At 36.8% G+C, this 12,795-nt stretch overlaps 1 protein-coding gene across 1 annotated transcript; it reads left to right on the forward strand.

Annotated features, from left to right (window-relative positions):
* Positions 1-1,639: 1,639 nt before the first annotated feature.
* Positions 1,640-12,540, forward strand: cntn1b (contactin 1b). The gene is made up of 24 exons (XM_056244442.1): positions 1,640-1,799; positions 3,168-3,251; positions 3,661-3,702; positions 3,852-3,978; positions 4,122-4,303; positions 4,415-4,510; positions 4,669-4,875; positions 4,994-5,093; positions 5,373-5,554; positions 6,286-6,410; positions 6,526-6,643; positions 6,792-6,942; positions 7,063-7,190; positions 7,699-7,871; positions 7,942-8,065; positions 8,845-9,012; positions 9,285-9,434; positions 9,597-9,667; positions 9,766-9,997; positions 10,459-10,571; positions 10,652-10,841; positions 10,945-11,060; positions 11,616-11,772; positions 12,033-12,540. Exons 2-24 carry the CDS (start codon positions 3,197-3,199, stop codon positions 12,113-12,115), a joined length of 3,090 nt encoding a protein of 1,029 aa, XP_056100417.1. The 5' UTR covers positions 1,640-1,799; positions 3,168-3,196; the 3' UTR covers positions 12,116-12,540.
* Positions 12,541-12,795: the final 255 nt, after the last annotated feature.

Consider the following 12,795-nt stretch of genomic DNA (forward strand, 5'->3'; position numbering starts at 1 on the left):
TATGACATTTGCTTTGTAAATATCCAGCAAAAATGATTTTAGACACATAAAAGGATGCAGGGGAAAGCTGCTGAGAAATCCTATCACGCCCATCACGCAAAATCCCAGGATGCTCTAAAGGGACTGTCCCAGCAATGTATGTACTGTAAGCCACTTTGGGTGAAGAAAGGAACCCAGTTGAAAAGTGACGACACCCCCATTTCCTGAACCCCATGAGTCAGAAAAACAGGGATCAACCGATGATTGAGTGTATGTACTGTAAGGTAGCACTGGAGTAAACCGCACAGTGTTCCACCTGAATTCACACACACGCATCAGCTCTTATTCTTTTAATGGCACTGTTGTTTTCTTTTCTATTTGGCCAGCTAGCTTATGACATTTTTCTGTAGGAAAAATTAGAGAAGAAATGGACGCATCCCCAAAGAAGGAGGCCGGATTGCACTGCTGTGGGTGCAGAATCTTTTGATGTGTTTATGTCGGAGGGGGCAAAGACGGATGAAACGTAGAGTGTGAAATAATATTCTGGTTAATGTTAAAGCTACATGAAATTAAAGCATGAAAGGCTGTGATATGGTTTACTCTATAATATAATCGCAAAACAAAAAAAATATTTTGTATATAAAAGAATTAAAATAAATGTTGGTTTCCGGATTTCACTACCATCTGTCTGTTTATGATTTTATTCCTTGTACACAATAATTATCTTAATCAAAGAACATTTATTCACAGTGACTTCACAAATAAGAAAGAAAAAAAATCGCTAAAAGTTTTTTTGCATGCGAAGTGATTTTTAAAGTCAAAGCTAAAGCCTTTTCTCTTTTTGTATTTTGTTTGTAAACATTCTTTACTTTTTTAACAATTATTTTTTACATTTTTTAATTTAAATAATATTAAACTTTCTCATGGGTGTTTTATTATTAATTTATTCATTAGATGTTATTCATATATATATATATATATATATATATATATATTTGTTTTTTTACCGTTTTAATATTGTGCATCAAAATGTGGATAATGCATTTTTGTATAAGCTAATTTGTGTTCATATTTTTATTTAAAATGAAAATTAACCTCTAATGACCCAACTTACCACCTAACGCAATTACCTGACTGAGAAAAACATTCATGTTTCTATGGCCTAACAATATAGTAGAAAATGCTGCAATATATAATTAGGTACATTAGTAAGTAGGACAACTTAAGCAAACAGTAGCTCAACTTACCCCACTGTCCCCTAAATGTTACAGTACACATTCAGGTTTTATGTGTCTGCCCTGGAGAGTAAAATAGCCTCAAGCCTTTTGGCCTCTTTATCCGATTGGATTGATTCTCTTGGATTTGAATTTATACTGTGTGTGTGTGTGTGTGTGTGTGTGTGTGTGTGTGTGTGTGTGTGTATAGTGGCATAACGTTCCTCCCTGCGTTTGTTATAAACTACAAAAATCTATTTCTCTCCCTCCCCCTGTGTGTAAGAATTTAATCCAGTGGATTTGAACAGATGTGTGTGGATAAGCCTCTCATTACCTTAAATCACCAAATATCTTAGTCCATACATTCTGAATCATTTGCAAATGCCTTAAAATCACCTTGACCATCAGTTTGAGACTAACTGCAGCACCACATGGACTCCGAGAGCATCAGTCCTGGCATGCGCATGCGCAGTTTCCGCTCTCATCCAATAGCAGGCTGGCGCGCGCGGGCCATGTGTCTGTCTGTCTCCCCGCTGGGCTGCGGGACGATGCGGTGGTTCTGATCCATCTCTGTGGGTTTGACGAAGGATTTAACACATTCTTCCGGTAAGTTTGCTGCTGATATAATGATATGTATAGGGAATTCTGGTGAAAATATGATCTGTCTGTGACCTTCAGGAGTTTATTCTGCATGCTAAAGTCTGGATGGAGGTGTTCCGCGCAGTTTGGGAATACCGCAATGCAGAAGAACAGGGTGGATGAGTCCGGTTGATGTCATCCGTTTAACATTAAAAATACATAAAATAAATAAACAGAATACATAATAAAATAAGAATAGAATATTAAAATTAAATTACCAATGAAAACAAACTAAATTCATAAATAAATTGTGCGGGTTCATACACATTATTGTAAAATAATGTATTTTTAAAATACTGATACATTTTCTAATTGTTCTGCTGAAACAAGCTGTGATGCGAGTTAATTACATATTATTTACTTGTGTAAAGTTTAAACGGGACAGAAGTTAGTCCTCGGTTTCCTGGTAACAATAAAGATAGATTGTAATGACAGTGTTATGTCGGAGGGCGGCGCTTATTATATCTCATCAGTTATCATCCATGACGCAGAATTAGATTTATTAGGGCTTGAATATACATGTAATAATACGTTGGCATTATCATTCATCCATAATTCACTGCATAATAGTTTTGCTGAAAATAGTGAGGGAAGGGGCAGTGACATCATGCATGATTTGTATTGCTCTGTTAAATTAAAATGTAAAGTATTTAATTGTGTTTAAAGATATTTTGGAATCAGGCAGCTGCTAGTTTTTTTACTGCCACTCCCTTAGAATGAGCTTACAGGCGTGCATTGACCTAAATCCCAGTGTGCAGGACAAGAGCAGACAGCAGATCAGAGGATGCAATGAGATTAGAAGAGATTGGTGAAAATACCATGGATAGAAGTAGACAACATGTGCATAACTTGCTACAAGGACAGTCTTTTACGAGTATTTTGAGAGCTGGATGGCCAAACATGCAGACAGAGAAGAACATGCTCAAGGATGAAATTGCATGTGTGTGAGAGTTTCTGGCTCTTGAGATGCATATGGACACGTCTTACAAGGCAGACAAAAAATGTCCTTTCTAACCTTCTGCTAGGGCTAATGTGTAAAAGTGCAGCAACATCAGATAAAGGGATGCTTGCATGTGTTATCAAGGAGATTGCATTATCATTCTTAGAACTGCATTACAACATGTCTGTATACTAAGACTCAGACTTACCTTTGCTTCATGTGTTCATATGTGTGAAATAGATGAGGCAGTTTGCTGATTCACTGTTATGTTGGTAGGCTGTGATAAATTGGGTATATTTCCATTTTGGACACAATCTGCTATAGCCTACATCAGAGCAAGACAGAGCACTTCACCCTCCTCACACACTCTCTCTTTTTCTCTTTCTCTTCATCAGGCCTGGTTTTTAACTGTCAGATCGACAAGATGGTGACCCCAGCCATGTTTGTGTGTGTTCTCTCTTACTTCTTCTTAATGGCCGGTGAGGAACTTTGTTTGTGCGTGTTTACTTGGCAAACTTTTAGCAACAGAATTATCCCAATAATTGATCCAAATGTATTTATAGGAATGTCTTCAAACGTAGAAAATGACATTAAACAAGATATAAAGTGTATTCTTATCTCTGAAAATCTAAAAGAAAATAAGTTTTCTTATAGAGTTTCGGTTAGGATTAGTCCGTAGTCATGAGAATGATCTTTATGTAAAATCAACAAGGTTTTTTTTATTAATAAACATACCAAATGATAAATTATGTGTGTATGTTTGTGTGATTCACCTGAATTTGTACAAAATTAATTATGTAAAAATTACATCTATGGATAGTCTCCCTTGCTGTCCAAGTAAATGAAGTGGAATTAAAATCAGTTTGATTTGTTTTCTTCCCACTCCAGCTGCAATTAAACCCAGGATATTTGAACCCAGAATTTTCGACAGTAAGTCTTTAACTTTCACTTACAAGTCCGCCAAACATTAGAAAAAACATAGCATGAAGTCTTGATGTTTTTACCACATTGTTGTTAGTTATGTTTAGGTTAGGTTTTTGTAGATTGAGTATAATGCCTGCTCGTGTCATGTCCATCAGAGGAGGCCACAGGCTTTGGCCCTATATTTGAGGAGGAGCCTCTAGACACCGTGTACGCAGAGGATTCACCAGAGAGCAAAATCTCCATGAATTGCAGAGTGCGGGCCAACCCACCGGCCATCATCAAGTAATGTTTTCTTTCCTGATCCCGAGCTTTGTGTGTCATGACCTCTGTCTGTATGGGAAAATCCCTATTGCAGAGAGGTGTTTATCACTTGCAAGAAGAATCTTTGAGGAAAAAGGTCATTAATGAAAGCCTGTATTTCACAGATGGTGGTTAAACAACTGGGAAATTAAACTAATGGAACAGCCTGATGAGCACTTTAGCCTGGTGGGAGGAAACCTGCTCATCACCAACCCAGAAAAGAGCAAGCATGCTGGGAAATATGTGTGTGTGGCCAAGAACGTCTACGGCACCGTCATCAGCAAAGAGGCCTCCGTCAAATTTGGATGTATGTGACGGACTGGACTTGTTATGTTTGTAAAGGCTGTGAACTGTTACCAGATGTCTCTTTTGTCATATCCTCTCCTCAGTTCATTTATTTTTATTTTTCGGGCCGCAGACCTGAACCAGTTCCCTACAGATGAGAGAGAGCCGGTGAATGTTAAGGAGGGACAGGGGGCCGTCCTGCTGTGTTCTCCTCCCTCTCGATATCCAAGTAAGACCTGATCCCATACAGATCCCTTCTTAGTAGTTCCCTAGTAGATTTATACAACCACCATGATACAGTAAAAACAACAACAACAACAACAAATATTTGTGAATCTACCAGCAACTCAAATCTCATTTCTGTCAATTGTTTTGTTTGTCTCCCAGGTGAAGTGATGTTCCGCTGGATCTATAACGACTTCCCCAACTTCATCCTCCCAGACCAGAGGCGTTTCGTGTCTCAGACCACTGGGAATCTGTACATCGCTAAAGTCGAGGCATCAGACGTCGGGAATTATTCTTGTTTTGTTTCAAGTCCCACCATCGGCAAGAGTGTTTTCAGCATGCCGATTCCTCTGATTCCACAAATAGAGAGTGAGTGCTTTCCCATTACCCACAATTCCAAGATTTGACTCATAATTGCCTTACTGAGAGCACTGTTGTTTCTAAAGGTCAATTATGACCTAGCTTTTCATCTCTGCCCTTTACACAGAGGAGGTGAAGCGATATCCTGCTGATATCCGTGTGAAATTTCCCAAGACTTATGCTTTGGTGGCACAGAACATCACTCTGGAGTGCTTTGCCCTTGGAAAGTGAGTCAACAAATGTGGATGCTCTTCATATAGTCTGAACGGTGATACCATGGTACTTTCATATTACATTGCAATGGTTCTGAAGGAATACACCATAGTATTAACAGTATTTCAAAGAAAATCATTATATAATCATGGTACGTGTCCTAAAAACATTGTAATACCATAGTACTTTTTTGTTAATGAAGCATTGTTACTCGCACAATAGCATTAGATTTGTTTCTTCGCTCGTTTTAGGGTTGTTTCTAACCATATAAACTCAATCTTTATACGTTTCAGTCCTCTCCCACATATCCGCTGGAGGAAGTTAGACGCTGATCTCCCGCCCAACTATGAGGTCAGCATGAATGGAGCGTTACTGCACCTGCTTAATGTTCAGTACGAGGACGAGGGCAGCTACGAGTGTGAGACGCTCAACGTTAAGGGAATGGACTGGTATCGACAGTGGCTCTATGTGGAGGGTAACACAAACTCAAAATTCATCAGACTCTGGTTTAGTTCTGTTGTATGTATTTGGTGGATAAACATTTTTTATATAGAATTACAGAAAGCATTTAATTATATTATATATTAAGTGCTGTCACATCGATTAATCGCATCTAACAAAAATTTGTATATACTATATATGTTGTGTTTGTGTGTGTGTGTGTGTGTGTGTGTGTATGTATATATAGTATAAACAAACGCACATTATATTAGATAGATTTGTATATTATATTGTATTATTTTATATTATATCATATAAGTGCTGTCTAAACAATTAATTGTGATTAATTGCATCTAACAAAGGTAAAGTGTATATATATATATATATATATATATATATACACATATTATATATGTTATATACTTTTGTTAGATGTGATTAATCGTGATTAATTGATTTGACAGCACTAATTATAAATTATATTATATTATATTAGTGCTGTCAAAATGATTAATCGCAATTACAAGTTTGTAAATATATAACTATAAATATATATATGTATGTGTGTGTGTGTGTGTGTATATATATATATATATATATATAGTATATATATATATATATATATATATATATACACACACATATTAAATTAAATTAATTATATTATATTATATTATATTATATTATATTATATTATATTATATTATATTATATTATATTATATTATATTATATTATATTATATTATATTATCTTGTTTCCTCAGGTGCTCCAGAGTGGGCTGAGCACATCAATGACACAGAGAAAGATGTTGGTAGTGAGCTCACTCTCAGATGTGTTGCTGTGGGGAAGCCCCAACCATGGATACGCTGGCTGAAGGATGGCTATTCGGTTAATAGCCTGTTTTATTTGCTGTGGAAACCTATATGAGAACTTCGAGTTGTTCAGTTTGTTTTATATCAGGTATCCGTGTGTGGTCTGCTAATTTTTTTCCCCTAATCTCCAGTACGGCAAAGGGGAGCTGAAGTTCTCCAGCCTCACGTTTGAGGATTCAGGCATGTATCAGTGCATTGCTGAGAATGAATGGGGGACCATCTATGCCAGCGCAGAGCTTCGGGTCGTCTGTGAGCTTTTAATACTTCTTTACTGTCATGCTTCTGAAGTAGTAGTATAGAAAGAAAAATAGAAAGAGCTGCACTTTTCTGAAGGTGTATTTAAAAAAGGCACATAACTATTTCTTAAGGTTGAGTGTCTCCAATGGTCTCTTCACAGCCTGTGCACCAACATTCATTTATAATCCAGTGAAGAAGGTTCTGCTAGGGGCTGAAAATGGACGTGTGGTCATAGAGTGCAACCCCCGTGCTGCTCCAAAACCCAAGTTCATCTGGAAACGAGGCTCAGAGTTACTGAACAACTCTTCAAGGTTAGTCAGTCCATGTTAAATACATGCATTTACTTACAGGTAAATCATAGTGTTGTGGTGGTGATAGAAGCTTAGCCACAGTTATGATCATCATCATCTCTTGTCATCCTTATTTTTCAGGATGTTAATTTGGGATGATGGAAGTCTGGAGATTCTGAATGCAACAAAAAGTGATGAGGGCTCGTACACTTGTTACGCTGAGAATGACCGTGGCAAATCCAACAGCACAGGGACCCTCACTATCACCGGTCAGACAAAATATTATTTTATTTATTTTATTTTATTTTATTTTATTTTATTTTATTTTATTTTATTTTATTTTATTTTATTTTATTTTATTTTATTTTATTTATTATTCTATTTTATTTTATTTTATTATTTTATTTTATTGTTTTATTTTATGAATTAAGGAAAAACTATGCCCACCTAAATGTAGTCTTGAGTGTAGTTATTTAATTTTATTTTTACCATAATTAATTAATTAATTAATGATAGAATTTTAACATAATTTGCTGAAATTAATTTAGATTGTCTTATAAATATAATTATTATGGGCTGAATAGTGCATATAGATAGTTGATGCATTTTTATTGACTCTATTATCAACATAAAGATTTTAGGTTCAAAATCTATGAGTATTTATCATAGGATTTTGTGACTGGTCACTTTTGTAAATATTCCTTTTATATGTTTTTCACTTTTATCGATATTCCATAATATGAGGTGTATGCATTTGCGTCTATTTAATTTTCTCAGAGGCCACAAAGATTACTGAGGCTCCATCAGACACTGAGGCAGTTGTTGGTGACAGTAGAGTTCTCCAGTGCTCCGCATCATATGACCCCAGCCTGGACATCACCTTCATCTGGACTGTCGATTCCTACGTCATCAACTTCTACACAGACTTTGAACACTACGAGCAGCTCATGGTGAGTAGAGGCAAGAATCTGTTGATGGGAAATGCAGGCGGACATTCATTGTTTGTGTGTGTTTTTGCAGGGTCATGAGCACAGTGGAGACCTGCTGATCAAGAATATTCAGGTGAGGCATGCAGGACACTATACCTGCACAGCTCAGACTATAGTGGACAACGCCACCGCGGAAGCTGAAGTTATTGTCAAAGGTTGGTGATTTCAACTAGCTTATGATATGTGCATATGATTAAAAACTTGAAGATTAATGTTAAAGAGGACCTATTATTCTTTTCTACATTTTCAACTTTCTTTAGTGTGTAATGTTGCTGTTTGAGCATGAAAAGGTCTGCAAAGTTACAAAGCACAAAGCCCATTCCAAAGGGAGTTATTCTCTATATTATGTGTGCACTGTTTCTGAACTCCCTGAAACACCTCGATTTGTAGTCTTGAGATTTTTTCCGGGAATGTACGTGTCACAATATTCCTCATTTAAATAATTTCCGCCCAAGGTTTGCACAATAAAAGGGGTGAGGCCTGGTTGAGTTGCGTTAGTAGTGTGTTGTCGCCATGTCCAAGAGATGTTGTTTTTTACACCCCATCCAGTGTTAATATGGTAAGGGGCGTGACATTTCTGAAACACCCTTGAAGCATTTGACCAATCACAACACACTGATCCAGCCGACCAATCAGAGCACATTGCACTTTTCAGAAAGAGGGGCTTCGTAGAGACAGGAACTGAACAGAGCATTACTGGCAGACCATGAAGTGAGCTGCAATAATGTCAAATATGTGAAGAAACATTCAAGCATGAAAACCTAATCTAGTAGTCCCCAAAAACAAAATCAAGACTTTGTAAAAGAATAAAATATGGCCTCTTTAAAAACAATGAGGTGATGTTTATCTGTTTAACAAATAACTGTTTGTATTATTGCATTATTATTTACATCAAATAGACCATCATGACGAATATCGACCGTTTTGGCTTCAGGTTTGCCTGGTCCTCCGGGTGGCATCCGTGTGGAAGAGATTGGAGTCACGTCAGTAAAACTGCGATGGTGTCTGGGATCAGACCACGGCAGTCTCCTCATCCAGCATGTTGTGCAAACACGAGACTTTTACGCCCTGGATCCAGAGGACTGGAAAACTGCATCCACTTGTGAGTCCACTAGAGGAAGACAAAACGCATATCATAAACATTTCCGACTAATTTTCTTAGAAAACAGTAAAACAATACAGAATGGAAGTTTTTTGTAAGTATTTGCATTCTGTTTTACAATATAGTTCATTCGATTTGACTTTTTCTGTCACATTTGAGAAGATCTTGTGAAGACCGTAATGTATTCTTAATGTGATCTTAGTGTGTTTTGCTCTTGTGATCATGTTCTAAACTTGATAAGAACAAAGAGTGAACAAATGTTGTTTTCCCAGCTCCTGTGTTTTTGGATGGATCTACAGAGTCAGCAACCGTTGTTGACCTTTACCCCTGGATGCAATATGAATTCCGTGTTTATGCCATCAATGAATTTGGAGCTGGGGAAAACAGCCGTCCGTCCATTAAAATCAAGACATGGGATGCCAGTGAGTTTATTTAGAAAGAGTACAGCCTTCAATATTTAATAAAAATTGATCTGCAATAATTTATTTAAAAAATACTTTTTTATATAATATAGATATATAAGTGTTTTAGTAAAATCAGTTCTGTGAGGCACATAGACTCACCCAGGCTTTCTCTTATCTCAGTACCTACAGTAGCTCCTTCTGACGTCATTGGTCAGGTGGGAATAACCGGAGAGCTAATCGTGACCTGGACTGTACGTTTTCATATGCTGCAGTATTTATGCTATATATGTTGATTAGTGTTTAGTGGCAAATTTCTGATGTGTCCCTCATGTTCTTGATTCCATTGCAGCCTGTGAAACCTCAGTTCTTCTTTGGTAAAAAATTTGGCTACGCTGTGGCGTTCAAGCCGCATGAGGATAAAGAGTGGAAATGGTCAATCATGGAGGATCCTGAGACGAGACGCTACGTCTACAAAGAGAGCATGACCCCAGACACAGAGATACAGGTCAAAGTGAGCACCTTCAACAGCAAAGGAGAAGGACCCCCAAGTCTTATAGCAGTGGTCTTCTCGCCACGCCTAGGTGAGAAGGTTTGATGGTATCCGCCTCTTATTTGCTCATAAATTAGTTGAAGTATCCTTGCTTTAAAGGTGCAGTGTGTAGATTTTAGCAGCATCTAGTGGTAGCCCACCGCTCACCCCACCCTTTCGAATAAGCTACGGTGCCTAAAACAGGACAAACATGTTGTCATCTGGGACAGCAGAGAGTAGCCAGTCAAGCAACGCGCTCTGTAGAGAAGTTTGTCTGTTTAGGGCTACTGTAGAAACATGGCGGCTCAAAATGGCGACTTAACGTGTAAGGGGACCCGTGGTTTATGTAGATAGAAATGGCTCATTCTAAGGTAATAAAAACATAACGGTTCATTTTGTAAGGTCTTTATACACCACTCAAAACATAGTTATGTATATTATAATGCATTTCTGACAATAGATCCTCAAAAATTTTACACACTGCACCTTTAACACATGTAATATCTCTCTCAGCACCGACTGAAGCTCCATTAGACGTCTACGCCCGCCAGGTCACCTCTACAGAAGCTTTGGTCTGGTGGTTACCAGTCTACCAGGCACCGCCAAAGTGGGTCGACGGATACCAGGTGAGTCCTAGTTGGATTTATAGAAAATAATCATGAAGTTTTGAACTTTTGATCCTCATGTCTCTTCATTTGGTGTCCAGATTCGTTACTGGAGAAAGTACGATGATAATGAGGCTGCTGCCTCGAGAGTCATTGTGCATAGAATGATTAACCAAACGCGCCTAGAGAACATGCGGCCTGACTCTCATTACCTTATAGAGGTACGAGCGTTCAACGGAGCCGGGCTCGGACCGCCCAGCGAGCACTGTGAAATGTTCACCAGGAGACCCCGTAAGAGATTTGCACTTCACATTACTGGGCCATGGGTTTATACAGGCCTCACATTTGAAACGAGAGCTTAAATACTGATAATATATGTGTATTGTCTTTCCAGCTCCAAGTCGTAATTTGAGAGTATACAAATATGTCAGCTTTACACGCAAATGGCTCTATCTGTATTGGGATCACATCTATAACTACTGGAATGAGTCCTATGTGGAGGGTTACAAGGTGAGTCAGTTATATTTTACCTAGTATTCTGTTGACACATTCATTAATGTCTTGTTAATCTTAATGTTTGTTTTATTTTATTACTAGAACCTTATTTTAATACCTTTATTTCAATTCATCATTTATTTTATTCATTATTTTGTGTTTTCCTGGAACCTTATTTTATTGCCTTTATTTTAATTCATCATTTATACTATTTTATATTTGTTCTATTTTATTCCTGGAACCTTATTTTAATGCCTTTATTTTAATGTATTTTATTTTATTTCATCCTTTATACTTTTTTTTTTTCTTTTTTACTGGAACCTTATTTGAATGCCTTTATTTCAATTTGTTTTATTTATTTTTTTACTAGAACCTTATTTTAATACTCTTATTTCAATTTATCATTTATAAAAATTTTGAAATACATTTTTTATTACCGGAACCTTATTTTAATGCCGTAATTTTAGTTTATCCTTTAAATTTGTTTTATTTGATTTAATTTTCACTGATTTTGTTGTGTGTATTGATACTTTAAAAATATTGTAAATACCATTTGTATCTTTCTTTCAGATTTTGTTCCGAAAGGAAGGAGAGCGTTATGGGAAGCTTTACACCACTGGCAGTCACTACATCGACTTTCCCATGCCAGAGACCGGCGATTATGTCATAGAGGTCCGAGCCCGCTGTGAGGGAGGTGATGGACCCATATCACAGATCAGAGTACAAGGTGAATACTTCCTTTCACTAATCAATAAGGACAAAGTCCTGATAAGGATGATTAAAAAAAAAATGATTCACCTCATTCATCATTTTCCTACCCCAATGTTGATGATGGCAAAAAGTTCAACATAATTTTAAGTATTTCACTTCAAGATCGGAAATTCCTCTCATGTAGTCTTATCCTTTTCAGTATTTTCAGACTGACATAGTTCCACAGATCTAACTGTTATACATGTCTTTCTCATTATTGTTTTGTATTGTGTCCAGGTAAAGCAGCTCTGGGTGCTGAATCTCTCAGTGTTGCCTCTGTCTTGCTGTTGGCTCTGGGCTGGATGAATTTAGGCCTGTAGGCAAACAACAAGACAACAAAATCGACTTCTGAAAAACAATCCTAATGTGGTCTGAGTGCATTTCCTTACAGGGATGTTTTTCATGGTGAAGATAAAGTTTGTTTGGGAGTGTAAAATATAAAAAAAATGTTTGTATTTACCCTCTTGATTTGCCTTACAAAATGCCCACAATCAACTAATGAAATGGTGTTGTAAAATAAATATATAGTATCAGGATATGGTCATTTTTTTGATGACTTTCCATTAGTTATTCATAAGACATATTAATTACAGAACATGTTTTGTTGGTCATTTGTTTCAAGGTCAGCATGCACTACATTTGTCACTGTTTGATCTTAAAGTGACTTTCTTAGTATCTTGCTACTATTTTGCTAAACATTTAGTACACTGCAATTTTCATCTGTATGTCAGTAAACATTGAAAACATTAAACAAATGGCTTTTCTTTTGTCTTCCTAGTTTTCAACTCATAAATGTGATTGAAACTACCATATTTCATAACCCTGTTAAAATCATACCATTAAAGTTTATATCTGAAAACAAAGAATGTTTGAATAATGCTGATATGCTTACAATTTTGTTTGTTTTTTGGCCTAAACACCATACTCTCAGTGGTACGTTTTTTTTAAATCAGAGACACAAATCTTTTGTTGTGAGAACTATTATGTACCGGTATAAATT

This window comes from Rhinichthys klamathensis, unplaced genomic scaffold (genome assembly GCF_029890125.1).
Source record: "Rhinichthys klamathensis goyatoka isolate OS25496 unplaced genomic scaffold, OSU_Roscu_1.1 h1tg000976l_1, whole genome shotgun sequence".
NCBI lineage: Eukaryota > Metazoa > Chordata > Actinopteri > Cypriniformes > Leuciscidae > Rhinichthys > Rhinichthys klamathensis.